Raw genomic sequence first — 13,311 nt, 5'->3', positions numbered from 1 at the left:
ATCATATCTGACCTGCTATCACAGCTTGATTTCATGCTCCTTATCAAACACAACAAGGCTACATTGCTCTATGTGTGTATGGGTGCTGCATGTGTGAGAGATTGAGGGGGATTGAGAGAGACAAGGAGAGAGTGATAAAGGAAGATAGAGAGGAGAGACAAGGAGAGAGTGATAAAGGAAGATAGAGAGGAGAGACAAGGAGAGAGTGATAAAGGAAGATACAGATAGAGAGGAGAGACAAGGAGAGAGTGATACAGGAAGATACAGGTAGAGAGGAGAGACAAGGAGAGAGTGATAAAGGAAGATAGAGAGGAGAGACAAGGAGAGAGTGATAAAGGAAGATACAGATAGAGAGGAGAGACAAGGAGAGAGTGATAAAGGAAGATAGAGATAGAGAGGAGAGGAGAGACACGAAGAGAGTGATAAAGGAAGATAGAGAGGAGAGACAAGGAGAGAGTGATAAAGGAAGATAGAGAGGAGAGACAAGGAGAGAGTGATAAAGGAAGATAGATTGGAAGAGACAAGGAGAGAGGTATAAAGGAAGATACAGATAGAGAGGAGAGACAAGGAGAGAGTGATAAAGGAAGATAGAGAGGAGAGACAAGGAGAGAGTGATAAAGGAAGATAGATTGGAGAGACAAGGAGAGAGGTATAAAGGAAGATACAGATAGAGAGGAGAGAGACAAGGAGAGAGTGATAAAGGAAGATAGAGAGGAGAGACAAGGAGAGAGTGATAAAGGAAGATAGAGAGGAGAGACAAGGAGAGAGTGATAAAGGAAGATACAGATAGAGAGGAGAGACAAGGAGAGAGTGATAAAGGAAGATAGAGATAGAGAGGAGAGACAAGGGAGAGAGTGATAAAGGAAGATAGAGAGGAGAGACAAGGAGAGAGTGATAAAGGAAGATAGAGAGGAGAGACAAGGAGAGAGTGATAAAGGAAGATAGAGAGGAGAGACAAGGAGAGAGTGATAAAGGAAGATAGAGATAGAGAGGAGAGGAGAGACACGAAGAGAGTGATAAAGGAAGATAGAGAGGAGAGACAAGGAGAGAGTGATAAAGGAAGATAGAGAGGAGAGACAAGGAGAGAGTGATAAAGGAAGATAGATTGGAGAGACAAGGAGAGAGGTATAAAGGAAGATACAGATAGAGAGGAGAGACAAGGAGAGAGTGATAAAGGAAGATAGAGAGGAGAGACAAGGAGAGAGTGATAAAGGAAGATAGATTGGAGAGACATGGAGAGAGGTATAAAGGAAGATACAGATAGAGAGGAGAGACAAGGAGAGAGTGATAAAGAAAGATAGAGAGGAGAGACAAGGAGAGAGTGATAAAGGAAGATAGAGAGGAGAGACAAGGAGAGAGTGATAAAGGAAGATACAGATAGAGAGGAGAGACAAGGAGAGAGTGATAAAGGAAGATAGAGATAGAGAGGAGAGACAAGGAGAGAGTGATAAAGGAAGATAGAGAGGAGAGACAAGGAGAGAGTGATAAAGGAAGATAGAGAGGAGAGACAAGGAGAGAGTGATAAAGGAAGATAGAGAGGAGAGACAAGGAGAGAGTGATAAAGGAAGATAGAGATAGAGAGGAGAGGAGAGACACGAAGAGAGTGATAAAGGAAGATAGAGAGGAGAGACAAGGAGAGAGTGATAAAGGAAGATAGAGAGGAGAGACAAGGAGAGAGTGATAAAGGAAGATAGATTGGAGAGACAAGGAGAGAGGTATAAAGGAAGATACAGATAGAGAGGAGAGACAAGGAGAGAGTGATAAAGGAAGATAGAGAGGAGAGACAAGGAGAGAGTGATAAAGGAAGATAGATTGGAGAGACAAGGAGGGAGGTATAAAGGAAGATACAGATAGAGAGGAGAGACAAGGAGAGAGTGATAAAGGAAGATAGAGAGGAGAGACAAGGAGAGAGTGATAAAGGAAGATAGAGAGGAGAGACAAGGAGAGAGTGATAAAGGAAGATACAGATAGAGAGGAGAGACAAGGAGAGAGTGATAAAGGAAGATAGATTGGAGAGACAAGGAGAGAGGTATAAAGGAAGATACAGATAGAGAGGAGAGACAAGGAGAGAGTGATAAAGGAAGATAGAGAGGAGAGACAAGGAGAGAGTGATACAGGAAGATAGATTGGAGAGACAAGGAGAGAGGTATAAAGGAAGATACAGATAGAGAGGAGAGACAAGGAGAGAGTGATAAAGGAAGATAGAGAGGAGAGACAAGGAGAGAGTGATAAAGGAAGATAGAGAGGAGAGACAAGGAGAGAGTGATAAAGGAAGATACAGATAGAGAGGAGAGACAAGGAGAGAGTGATAAAGGAAGATAGAGATAGAGAGGCGAGACAAGGAGAGAGTGATAAAGGAAGATAGAGAGGAGAGACAAGGAGAGAGTGATAAAGGAAGATAGAGAGGAGAGACAAGGAGAGAGTGATAAAGGAAGATAGAGAGGAGAGACAAGGAGAGAGTGATAAAGGAAGATAGAGATAGAGAGGAGAGGAGAGACACGAAGAGAGTGATAAAGGAAGATAGAGAGGAGAGACAAGGAGAGAGTGATAAAGGAAGATAGAGAGGAGAGACAAGGAGAGAGTGATAAAGGAAGATAGATTGGAGAGACAAGGAGAGAGGTATAAAGGAAGATACAGATAGAGAGGAGAGACAAGGAGAGAGTGATAAAGGAAGATAGAGAGGAGAGACAAGGAGAGAGTGATAAAGGAAGATAGATTGGAGAGACATGGAGAGAGGTATAAAGGAAGATACAGATAGAGAGGAGAGACAAGGAGAGAGTGATAAAGAAAGATAGAGAGGAGAGACAAGGAGAGAGTGATAAAGGAAGATAGAGAGGAGAGACAAGGAGAGAGTGATAAAGGAAGATACAGATAGAGAGGAGAGACAAGGAGAGAGTGATAAAGGAAGATAGAGATAGAGAGGAGAGACAAGGAGAGAGTGATAAAGGAAGATAGAGAGGAGAGACAAGGAGAGAGTGATAAAGGAAGATAGAGAGGAGAGACAAGGAGAGAGTGATAAAGGAAGATAGAGAGGAGAGACAAGGAGAGAGTGATAAAGGAAGATAGAGATAGAGAGGAGAGGAGAGACACGAAGAGAGTGATAAAGGAAGATAGAGAGGAGAGACAAGGAGAGAGTGATAAAGGAAGATAGAGAGGAGAGACAAGGAGAGAGTGATAAAGGAAGATAGATTGGAGAGACAAGGAGGAGAGGTATAAAGGAAGATACAGATAGAGAGGAGAGACAAGGAGAGAGTGATAAAGGAAGATAGAGAGGAGAGACAAGGAGAGAGTGATAAAGGAAGATAGATTGGAGAGACAAGGAGGGAGGGATAAAGGAAGATACAGATAGAGAGGAGAGACAAGGAGAGAGTGATAAAGGAAGATAGAGAGGAGAGACAAGGAGAGAGTGATAAAGGAAGATAGAGAGGAGAGACAAGGAGAGAGTGATAAAGGAAGATACAGATAGAGAGGAGAGACAAGGAGAGAGTGATAAAGGAAGATAGAGATAGAGAGGAGAGACAAGGAGAGAGTGATAAAGGAAGATAGAGAGGAGAGACAAGGAGAGAGTGATAAAGGAAGATAGAGAGGAGAGACAAGGAGAGAGTGATAAAGGAAGATAGAGAGGAGAGACAAGGCGAGAGTGATAAAGGAAATTACAGATAGAGACAAGGAGAGAGGGATAAAGGAAGATAGAGAGGAGAGACAAGGAGAGAGTGATAAAGGAAATTACAGATAGAGACAAGGAGAGAGGGATAAAGGAAGATAGAGAGGAGAGAGTGATAAAGGAAATTACAGATAGAGACAAGGAGAGAGGGATAAAGGAAGATAGAGAGGAGAGACAAGGAGAGAGGGATAAAGGAAGATAGAGAGGAGAGACAAGGAGAGAGGGATAAAGGAAGATAGAGGGGAGAGACAAGGAGAGAGGGATAAAGGAAGATACAGATAGAGAGGAGAGACAAGGAGAGAGGGATAAAGGAAGATAGAGAGGAGAGACAAGGAGAGAGTGATAAAGGAAGATACAGATAGAGAGGAGAGACAAGGAGAGAGTGATAAAGGAAGATAGAGAGGAGAGACAAGGAGAGAGTGATAAAGGAAGATAGAGAGGAGAGACAAGGAGAGAGTGATAAAGGAAGATACAGATAGAGAGGAGAGACAAGGAGAGAGTGATAAAGGAAGATACAGATAGAGAGGAGAGACAAGGAGAGAGTGATAAAGGAAGATACAGATAGAGAGGAGAGACAAGGAGAGAGTGATAAAGGAAGATAGAGAGGAGAGACAAGGAGAGAGTGATAAAGGAAGATACAGATAGAGAGGAGAGACAAGGAGAGAGTGATAAAGGAAGATACAGATAGAGAGGAGAGACAAGGAGAGAGTGATAAAGGAAGATAGAGAGGAGAGACAAGGAGAGAGTGATAAAGGAAGATAGAGAGGAGAGACAAGGAGAGAGTGATAAAGGAAGATAGAGAGGAGAGACAAGGAGAGAGTGATAAAGGAAGATACAGATAGAGAGGAGAGACAAGGAGAGAGTGATAAAGGAAGATACAGGTAGAGAGGAGAGACAAGGAGAGAGTGATAAAGGAAGATAGAGAGGAGAGACAAGGAGAGAGTGATAAAGGAAGATAGAGAGGAGAGACAAGGAGAGAGTGATAAAGGAAGATAGAGAGGAGAGACAAGGAGAGAGTGATAAAGGAAGATACAGATAGAGAGGAGAGACAAGGAGAGAGTGATAAAGGAAGATAGAGATAGAGAGGAGAGACAAGGAGAGAGTGATAAAGGAAGATAGAGAGGAGAGACAAGGAGAGAGTGATAAAGGAAGATAGAGAGGAGAGACAAGGAGAGAGTGATAAAGGAAGATAGAGAGGAGAGACAAGGAGAGAGTGATAAAGGAAATTACAGATAGAGACAAGGAGAGAGGGATAAAGGAAGATAGAGAGGAGAGACAAGGAGAGAGTGATAAAGGAAATTACAGATAGAGACAAGGAGAGAGGGATAAAGGAAGATAGAGAGGAGAGAGTGATAAAGGAAATTACAGATAGAGACAAGGAGAGAGGGATAAAGGAAGATAGAGAGGAGAGACAAGGAGAGAGGGATAAAGGAAGATAGAGAGGAGAGACAAGGAGAGAGGGATAAAGGAAGATAGAGGGGAGAGACAAGGAGAGAGGGATAAAGGAAGATACAGATAGAGAGGAGAGACAAGGAGAGAGGGATAAAGGAAGATAGAGAGGAGAGACAAGGAGAGAGTGATAAAGGAAGATACAGATAGAGAGGAGAGACAAGGAGAGAGTGATAAAGGAAGATAGAGAGGAGAGACAAGGAGAGAGTGATAAAGGAAGATACAGATAGAGAGGAGAGACAAGGAGAGAGGGATAAAGGAAGATAGAGAGGAGAGACAAGGAGAGAGTGATAAAGGAAGATAGAGGGGAGAGACAAGGAGAGAGGGATAAAGGAAGATACAGATAGAGAGGAGAGACAAGGAGAGAGGGATAAAGGAAGATAGAGAGGAGAGACAAGGAGAGAGTGATAAAGGAAGATACAGATAGAGAGGAGAGACAAGGAGAGAGTGATAAAGGAAGATAGAGAGGAGAGACAAGGAGAGAGTGATAAAGGAAGATAGAGAGGAGAGACAAGGAGAGAGTGATAAAGGAAGATAGAGAGGAGAGACAAGGAGAGAGTGATAAAGGAAGATACAGATAGAGAGGAGAGACAAGGAGAGAGTGATAAAGGAAGATACAGGTAGAGAGGAGAGACAAGGAGAGAGTGATAAAGGAAGATAGAGAGGAGTGACAAGGAGAGAGTGATAAAGGAAGATACAGATAGAGAGGAGAGACAAGGTGTGAGGGCAGCAATAGAGAACAGCTTGTAAGTTGCCAACCACTTTGAGTGAGTGCTCTGCTCTAATGCACTGCTCGTTTGATTCACCAGCCAGAGATAGAAAGAGATGGAGGGAGACAAAGGGAGAGCGAGAGATGGTGATTTAGGTGCTCTGTATCAGAACCAACGTTGTGAAATGCAGCAAGCTATCTAAACTGAGGAGAGCCAAACAGGAAGGCTGTAAATCTATAGCCATCTGTAGCATTCCTAGCTGTGTGTATATTTGACAAATACACTTCCCAAAAAAGGGATTATATGGAGAAATGAGCCAAACGGGATGAGATTTGCCCTGACTGGAACCAGCTGGGTTGTCAGTGGAAAGACTTAACGGGAATCAGAATAAAAGCCTGTCAATGTATGTTTTATAGCAACAAGTCCAGTGTTTTCATATAATGATGTCATATGAAGCAGCGTTATATCTTGTTGAAAGCATTTTGATCATATATTTTAAGAAGTCTCTCTTACATCTGTTGGCTATTCCCTCTGCTTGCTCGCCATACCAAATATTACCAAAGTTATAGATGCCACTACTGCTTTGAAAACTCTCACATAACAGTAGAAAACCAATTTGTAAGTCACCTGCAAAAACAGTGTGGTCTAGACTGTCAGAAATGTAGTCTGTGGTAGGTACTTAGCTATTACCTCTATTCTCTTTCATTTTGTTTGAACATGATCAAAAGGTACTAAGTGCTGAAGGACTTTATCCTCAGCTGAAGAAAAGTGAGAAAAAGTTTGACCGATAAAGGGATGCCATGTCTGAGTTTTACTTGACTGAAGTTTGGGATTGGTGTCTATAATTGGTTGATTTGAATTTCCTCTGCGGGATGCTTTTCCTCTCTGAGTCTCTGAGTCTTTGAGTCTCTGAGTTTCTGACTATGAGGAATTTTTTAGGAGTGTAAGACCTAACATCTCACCACCATCACAGGCCAACCTAGTGTGGGGCCGAGAGACCTGTTAACACTGATAATCCCAACCAAGAGTGTGGGGCCGAGAGACCTGTTAACACTGATAATCCCAACCAGGAGTGTGGGGCCGAGAAACCTGTTAACACTGATAATCCCAACCAAGAGTGTGGGGCCGAGAGACCTGTTAACACTGATAATCCCAACCAAGAGTGTGGGGCCGAGAAACCTGTTAACACTGATAATCCCAACCAAGAGTGTGGGGCCGAGAGACCTGTTAACACTGATAATCCCAACCAAGAGTGTGGGGCCGAGAGACCTGTTAACACTGATAATCCCAACCAGGAGTGTGGGGCCGAGAAACCTGTTAACACTGATAATCCCAACCAAGAGTGTGGGGCCGAGAGACCTGTTAACACTGATAATCCCAACCAGGAGTGTGGGGCCGAGAAACCTGTTAACACAGATAATCCCAACCAGGAGTTTGGGGCCGAGAAACCTGTTAACACTGATAATCCCAACCAAGAGTGTGGGGCCGAGAGACCTGTTAACACTGATAATCCCAACCAAGAGTGTGGGGCCGAGAGACCTGTTAACACTTATAATCCCAACCAGGAGAGGTCAACAGGCGGCAGGGTAGCCTAGTGGTTAGAGTATTGGGCTAGTAACCGGAAGGTTGCAAGTTCAAAATCCCCGAGCTGACAAGGTACAAATCTGTCGTTCTGCCCCTGAACAGGCAGTTAACCCACTGTTCCTAGGCCGTCATTGAAAATAAGAATTTGTTCTTAACTGACTTGCCTAGTTATATAAAGGTCAAATAAAAATAAATAAAAAAAGTCCACATTAGATAAGTCTTATGTTCAGCCATTGCACTTTTGTCATTAAATGAGAATGTTTTGTCATGAAATCAAATCTCTTATACGAAGGCATCATGAAGTGTGTTAATGATCTTGATTTTAAGATCAACAGTAACAGTGTTTTACTTTAGATAATGAGGAAGTAATGCCTCATTGAGAGCAGAAGACAGAGAGAAAAGATGGCCCTGTATACAGCACGTCAGTGTGTTTCCTGGAACACAATGAATCACTCCTCTGGTGGTTTATTTGTGTAGGAGAGAGTGGACGTGTCTCGGGGATTTGCCAAGTGTGCTAAAGTTTGGCCAGAACACATTTGTTTATGTCGCATTACAACACATTCAGATGGGCCGGGAAACAGCGAGAGTGGAATGAGACATCCCAGATGTAATATATCTCTGCTGGATCCTTGAGTGTGTCTGCTCGGTCTGCCCTCACTGACACACTCCTTAATTGGCTTCTGGAGGGCCCAGTTGAGTAATAAAGGTACTTTTCCTGGATTGGTGAAAGGGAGTGTAGTGCTTGGCTGTTGGGTGAGAGAGGGGTTAAGAGGGGGTAAGGCCTGTGTTCTCCCCCTGAGGGACCCATGAAACAGAGACAGTTAGCTGTTAGCTGCGTTCTGTTCATTTATTTCATTCTATCCTCACACGTTTTTCTCTGTGTCTTTCTCTGTGTTAAGCCTAGCTACATTATGTCTACCTAACTCTCCTGATGCCATTGTGACTGAGACAGTGGTTCTGTTTGTGAACACTGACGACTGTCATTCATTCAGCACCAGCCTGGATGAATGGCCTTAGGTGGTTACTGTGGCGTTATCGTGACATTCCTGGATGTTTCTCTTCCAATCAGAATCAATGGAAGGAACACGCTGCATGGAAGCTCTATACACTGTGCTATCTAGAACCCAAAAGGGTTATTTGGCTGTCCCCATAGGAGAACGCTTTGAATAACCTTTTTTGGTTCCAGGTAGAAACACTTCAGTTCCAGGTAGAACTGGGTTTGGGTTCCTTGTAGAACCCTTTCCACATAGGGTTCTATAGGGACAACAAAATATTTCTACCTGGAATGGATCTCCCATTTGAACAGCCGAAGGACCCCTTTGGAACCCTTTTTTCTAATAGTGTAGGACATGCCCATTTTGATTTGTTCTTGTGGTGCCTGACTGTACTTTTGCTTGAACACCCCACACCCCCTTGATCGTGCCCCATGCTTCAACTCTGTCTAACTCTGAGTTCTAACCCTGGTGTTTCTGCCCTTTGACCCCAGCTGCACCCCAGTTCGTCATCAGGCCGCGGGACCAGATCGTGGCCCAGGGTCGCACCGCAACCTTCCCCTGTGAGACCAAGGGCAACCCACAGCCTGCAGTCTTCTGGCAGAAGGAGGGTAGCCAGGTAAACACCTCTCAATGACCCATAGTAGGGCTAGGAGCTTTTCCTGAACACTCCACTTGACCAGGAAAAACATGGTAAGGAAAAACTACTGGTCTGTAAAACATCTTGGTCCAGTCTTCAACCACTGGTACTATACTGTACTGTAAAGAACTGTACAACAGCTTGGTCCAGTCTTCAACCACTGGTACTATACTGTACTGTAAAGAACTGTACAACAGCTTGGTCCAGTCTTCAACCACTGGTACTATACTGTACTGTAAAGAACTGTAAAACAGCTTGGTCCAGTCTTCAACCACTGGTACTATACTGTACTGTAAAGAACTGTACAACAGCTTGGTCCAGTCTTCAACTACTGGTCCTGTAGTGTAAAGAACTGTAAAACAGCTCTGTCCGGTCTTCACCTACTGGTCCTGTACTGCAAAGAACTGTACAATAGCTTGGTCCAGTATTTATCTACTGGTCCTGTAGTGTAAAGAACTGTAAAATAGCTTGATCCAGTCTTCAACTACTGGTCCTATAGTGTAAAGAACTGTAAAATAGCTTGATCCAGTCTTCAACTACTGGTCCTATAGTGTAAAGAACTGTAAAATAGCTTGATCCAGTCTTCAACTACTGGTCCTATAGTGTAAAGAACTGTAAAATAGCTTGATCCAGTCTTCAACTACTGGTCCTATAGTGTAAAGAACTGTAAAATAGCTTGATCCAGTCTTCAACTACTGGTCCTATAGTGTAAAGAACTGTAAAATAGCTTGATCCAGTCTTCAACTACTGGTCCTATAGTGTAAAGAACTGTAAAACAACTTGATTCAGTCTTTAACTACTGGTCCTGTACTGTACTGTGAAGAACTGTAAAACAGCTTTGTCCAGTCTTCACCTACTGGTCCTGTAGTGTAAAGAACTGTAAAACAGCTTGGTCCAGTCTTCATCTACTGGTCCTGTACTGTAAAGAACTGTAAAACAGCTTGGTCCAGTCTTCAACTACTGCTCCTGTACTGTAAAGAACTGTACAACAGCTGTGTCCAGTCTTCAACTACTGGTCCTGTGCTGTAAAGAACTGTAAAACAGTTTGGTCCAGTCTTCAACTACTGGTCCTGTACTGTACTGTAAAGAACTGTAAAACAGCTTGGTTCAGTCTTCAACTACTGGTCCTGTACTGTACTGTAAAGAAATGTAAAACAGCTTGGTCCAGTCTTTAACTACTGGTCCTGTACTATAAAGAACTGTAAAACAGCGTTGTCCAGTCTTCAACTACTGGTCCTGTACTGCACTGTAAACAACTGTAAAACAGCTTGGTCCAGTCTTCATCTACTGGTCCTTTACTGTAAAGAACTGTAAAACAGCTTGGTCCAGTCTTCAACTACTGGTCCTGTACTGTACTGTAAAGAACTGTAAAACAGCTTGGTCAAGTCTTTAACTACTGGTCCTGTACTGTAAAGAACTGTAAAACAGCTTGGTCTAGTCTTCAACTACTGGTCCTGTACTGTACTGTGAAGAACCGTAAAACAGCTTTGTCCAGTCTTCACCTACTGGTCCTGTACTGTAAAGAACTGTAAAACAGCTTGGTCCAGTCTTCATCTACTGGTCCTGTACTGTAAAGAACTGTAAAACAGCTTGGTCCAGTCTTCAACTACTGCTCCTGTACTGTAAAGAACTGTAAAACAGCTGTGTCCAGTCTTCAACTACTGGTCCTGTGCTGTAAAGAACTGTAAAACAGTTTGGTCCAGTCTTCAACTACTGGTCCTGTACTGTACTGTAAAGAACTGTAAAACAGCTTGGTTCAGTCTTCAACTACTGGTCCTGTACTGTACTGTAAAGAAATGTAAAACAGCTTGGTCCAGTCTTTAACTACTGGTCCTGTACTATAAAGAACTGTAAAACAGCGTTGTCCAGTCTTCAACTACTGGTCCTGTACTGCACTGTAAACAACTGTAAAACAGCTTGGTCCAGTCTTCATCTACTGGTCCTTTACTGTAAAGAACTGTAAAACAGCTTGGTCCAGTCTTCAATGACTGGTCCTCTACTGTAAAGAACTGTAAAACAGCTTGGTCCAGTCTTCACCTACTGGTCCTGTAGTGTAAAGAACTGTAAAACAGCTTGTTCCAGTCTTCATCTACTGGTCCTGTAGTGTAAAGAACTGTAAAATAGCTTGATCCAGTCTTCAACTACTGGTCCTATAGTGTAAAGAACTGTAAAACAACTTGATCCAGTCTTTAACTACTGGTCCTGTACTGTACTGTGAAGAACTGTAAAACCGTTTTGTCCAGTCTTCACCTACTGGTCCTGTACTGTAAAGAACTGTAAAACAGCTTGGTCCAGTCTTCATCTACTGGTCCTGTACTGTAAAGAACTGTAAAACAACTTGATCCAGTCTTTAACTACTGGTCCTGTACTGTACTGTGAAGAACTGTAAAACAGCTTTGTCCAGTCTTCACCTACTGGTCCTGTACTGTAGAGAACTGTAAAACAGCTTGGTCCAGTCTTCATCTACTGGTCCTGTACTGTAAAGAACTGTAAAACAACTTGATCCAGTCTTTAACTACTGGTCCTGTACTGTACTGTGAAGAACTGTAAAACAGCTTTGTCCAGTCTTCACCTACTGGTCCTGTACTGTAAAGAACTGTAAAACAGCTTTGTCCAGTCTTCATCTACTGGTCCTGTACTGTAAAGAACTGTAAAACTGCTTGGTCCAGTCTTCAACTACTGCTCCTGTACTGTAAAGAACTGTAAAACAGCTTTGTCCAGTCTTCAACTACTGGTCCTGTGCTGTAAAGAACTGTAAAACAGTTTGGTCCAGTCTTCAACTACTGGTCCTGTACTGTACTGTAAAGAACTGTAAAACAGCTTGGTTCAGTCTTCAACTACTGGTCCTGTACTGTACTGTAAAGAAATGTAAAACAGCTTGGTCCAGTCTTTAACTACTGGTCCTGTACTATAAAGAAGTGGAAAACAGCTTTGTCCAGTCTTGAACTACTGGTCCTGTACTGTTCTGTAAACAACTGTAAAACAGTTTGGTCCAGTCTTGAACTACTGGTCCTGTACTGTTCTGTAAACAACTGTAAAACAGCTTGGTCCAGTCTTCATCTACTGGTCCTTTACTGTAAAGAACTGTAAAACAGCTTGGTCCAGTCTTCAATGACTGGTCCTCTACTGTAAAGAACTGTAAAACAGCTTGGTCCAGTCTTCACCTACTGGTCCTGTAGTGTAAAGAACTGTAAAACAGCTTGTTCCAGTCTTCATCTACTGGTCCTGTAGTGTAAAGAACTGTAAAACAGCTTGGTCCAGTCTTTAACTGCTGGTCCTGTAGTGTAAAGAACTGTTAAACAGCTTAGTCCAGTCTTTAACCACTGGTCCTGTAGTGTAAAGAACTGTAAAAACAGCTTGGTCCAGTCTTCATCTACTGGTCCTGTAGTGTAAAGAACTGTAAAACAGATTGTTCCAGTCTTCATCTACTGGTCCTGTAGTGTAAAGAACTGTAAAACAGCTTGGTCCAGTCTTTAACTGCTGGTCCTGTAGTGTAAAGAACTGTAAAACAGCTTATTCCAGTCTTTATCTACTGGTCCTGTAGTGTAAAGAACTGTAAAACAGCTTGTTCCAGTCTTCAACTACTGGTCCTGTAGTGTAAAGAACTGTAAAACAGCTTGGTCCAGTCTTTATCTACTGGTCCTGTAGTGTAAAGAACTGTAAAACAGCTTGGTCCAGTCATTATTTACTGGTCCTGTAGTGTAAAGAACTGTAAAACAGCTTGGTCCAGTCTTTAACTACTGGTCCTGTAGTATAAAGAACTGTGAAACAGCTTGTTCCAGTCTTTATCTACTGGTCCTGTAGTGTAAAGAACTGTAAAACAGCTTGTTCCAGTCTTCATCTACTTGTTCTGTAGTGTAAAAAAATGTAAAACACCTTGGTCCAGTCTTCATACCTCTATATTTACAAGAATATTCAGTGTTTTTTCATCCAGTGTGTGTCCACCATGCTTTATTTATGACTAGCAGTTATTACTGTGTTACTGTACTGTCTAGTGTAATCAACACACACACACCACTTAGATTGGATAGTAACCATGCCGTTGGCTGTGTGGGGAGGACTCTGCTGTGTCTATTATGTCCATCTGTGTGACATACGCATGCGCTCACGCTACCTCCCAACAGTATCTCTGACACACACACAACACACCAGATACTCCTTTGTGTGACCGGCGAGGTGGTAATCAGTTCCCATGACACTGTGCTGATAACAGTGATCCTACCCTCACACAGAGCAGAGCAGATAGCCCTTCACATGGCTGGTCCTCACAGT

The 13,311-nt window shown here is 42.8% G+C and overlaps 1 protein-coding gene across 6 annotated transcripts in view; it reads left to right on the top strand.

The window, feature by feature from the left end:
* The window catches only part of robo2 (roundabout, axon guidance receptor, homolog 2 (Drosophila)), a 375,041-nt gene that overhangs the window by 245,869 nt on the left and 115,861 nt on the right, over positions 1-13,311 (top strand). For all 6 annotated transcript variants that reach the window (XM_031791154.1, XM_031791152.1, XM_031791149.1 and 3 more), the window contains one exon: positions 8,894-9,018. In XM_031791154.1, the coding sequence (XP_031647014.1) occupies positions 8,894-9,018 (125 nt within the window). The remainder of the gene's footprint in view (positions 1-8,893; positions 9,019-13,311) is intronic.

The sequence above is a fragment of the Oncorhynchus kisutch genome, linkage group LG15, assembly GCF_002021735.2.
Source record: "Oncorhynchus kisutch isolate 150728-3 linkage group LG15, Okis_V2, whole genome shotgun sequence".
Lineage (NCBI taxonomy): Eukaryota > Metazoa > Chordata > Actinopteri > Salmoniformes > Salmonidae > Oncorhynchus > Oncorhynchus kisutch.
This window is presented reverse-complemented; position numbering and strand designations above follow the sequence as displayed.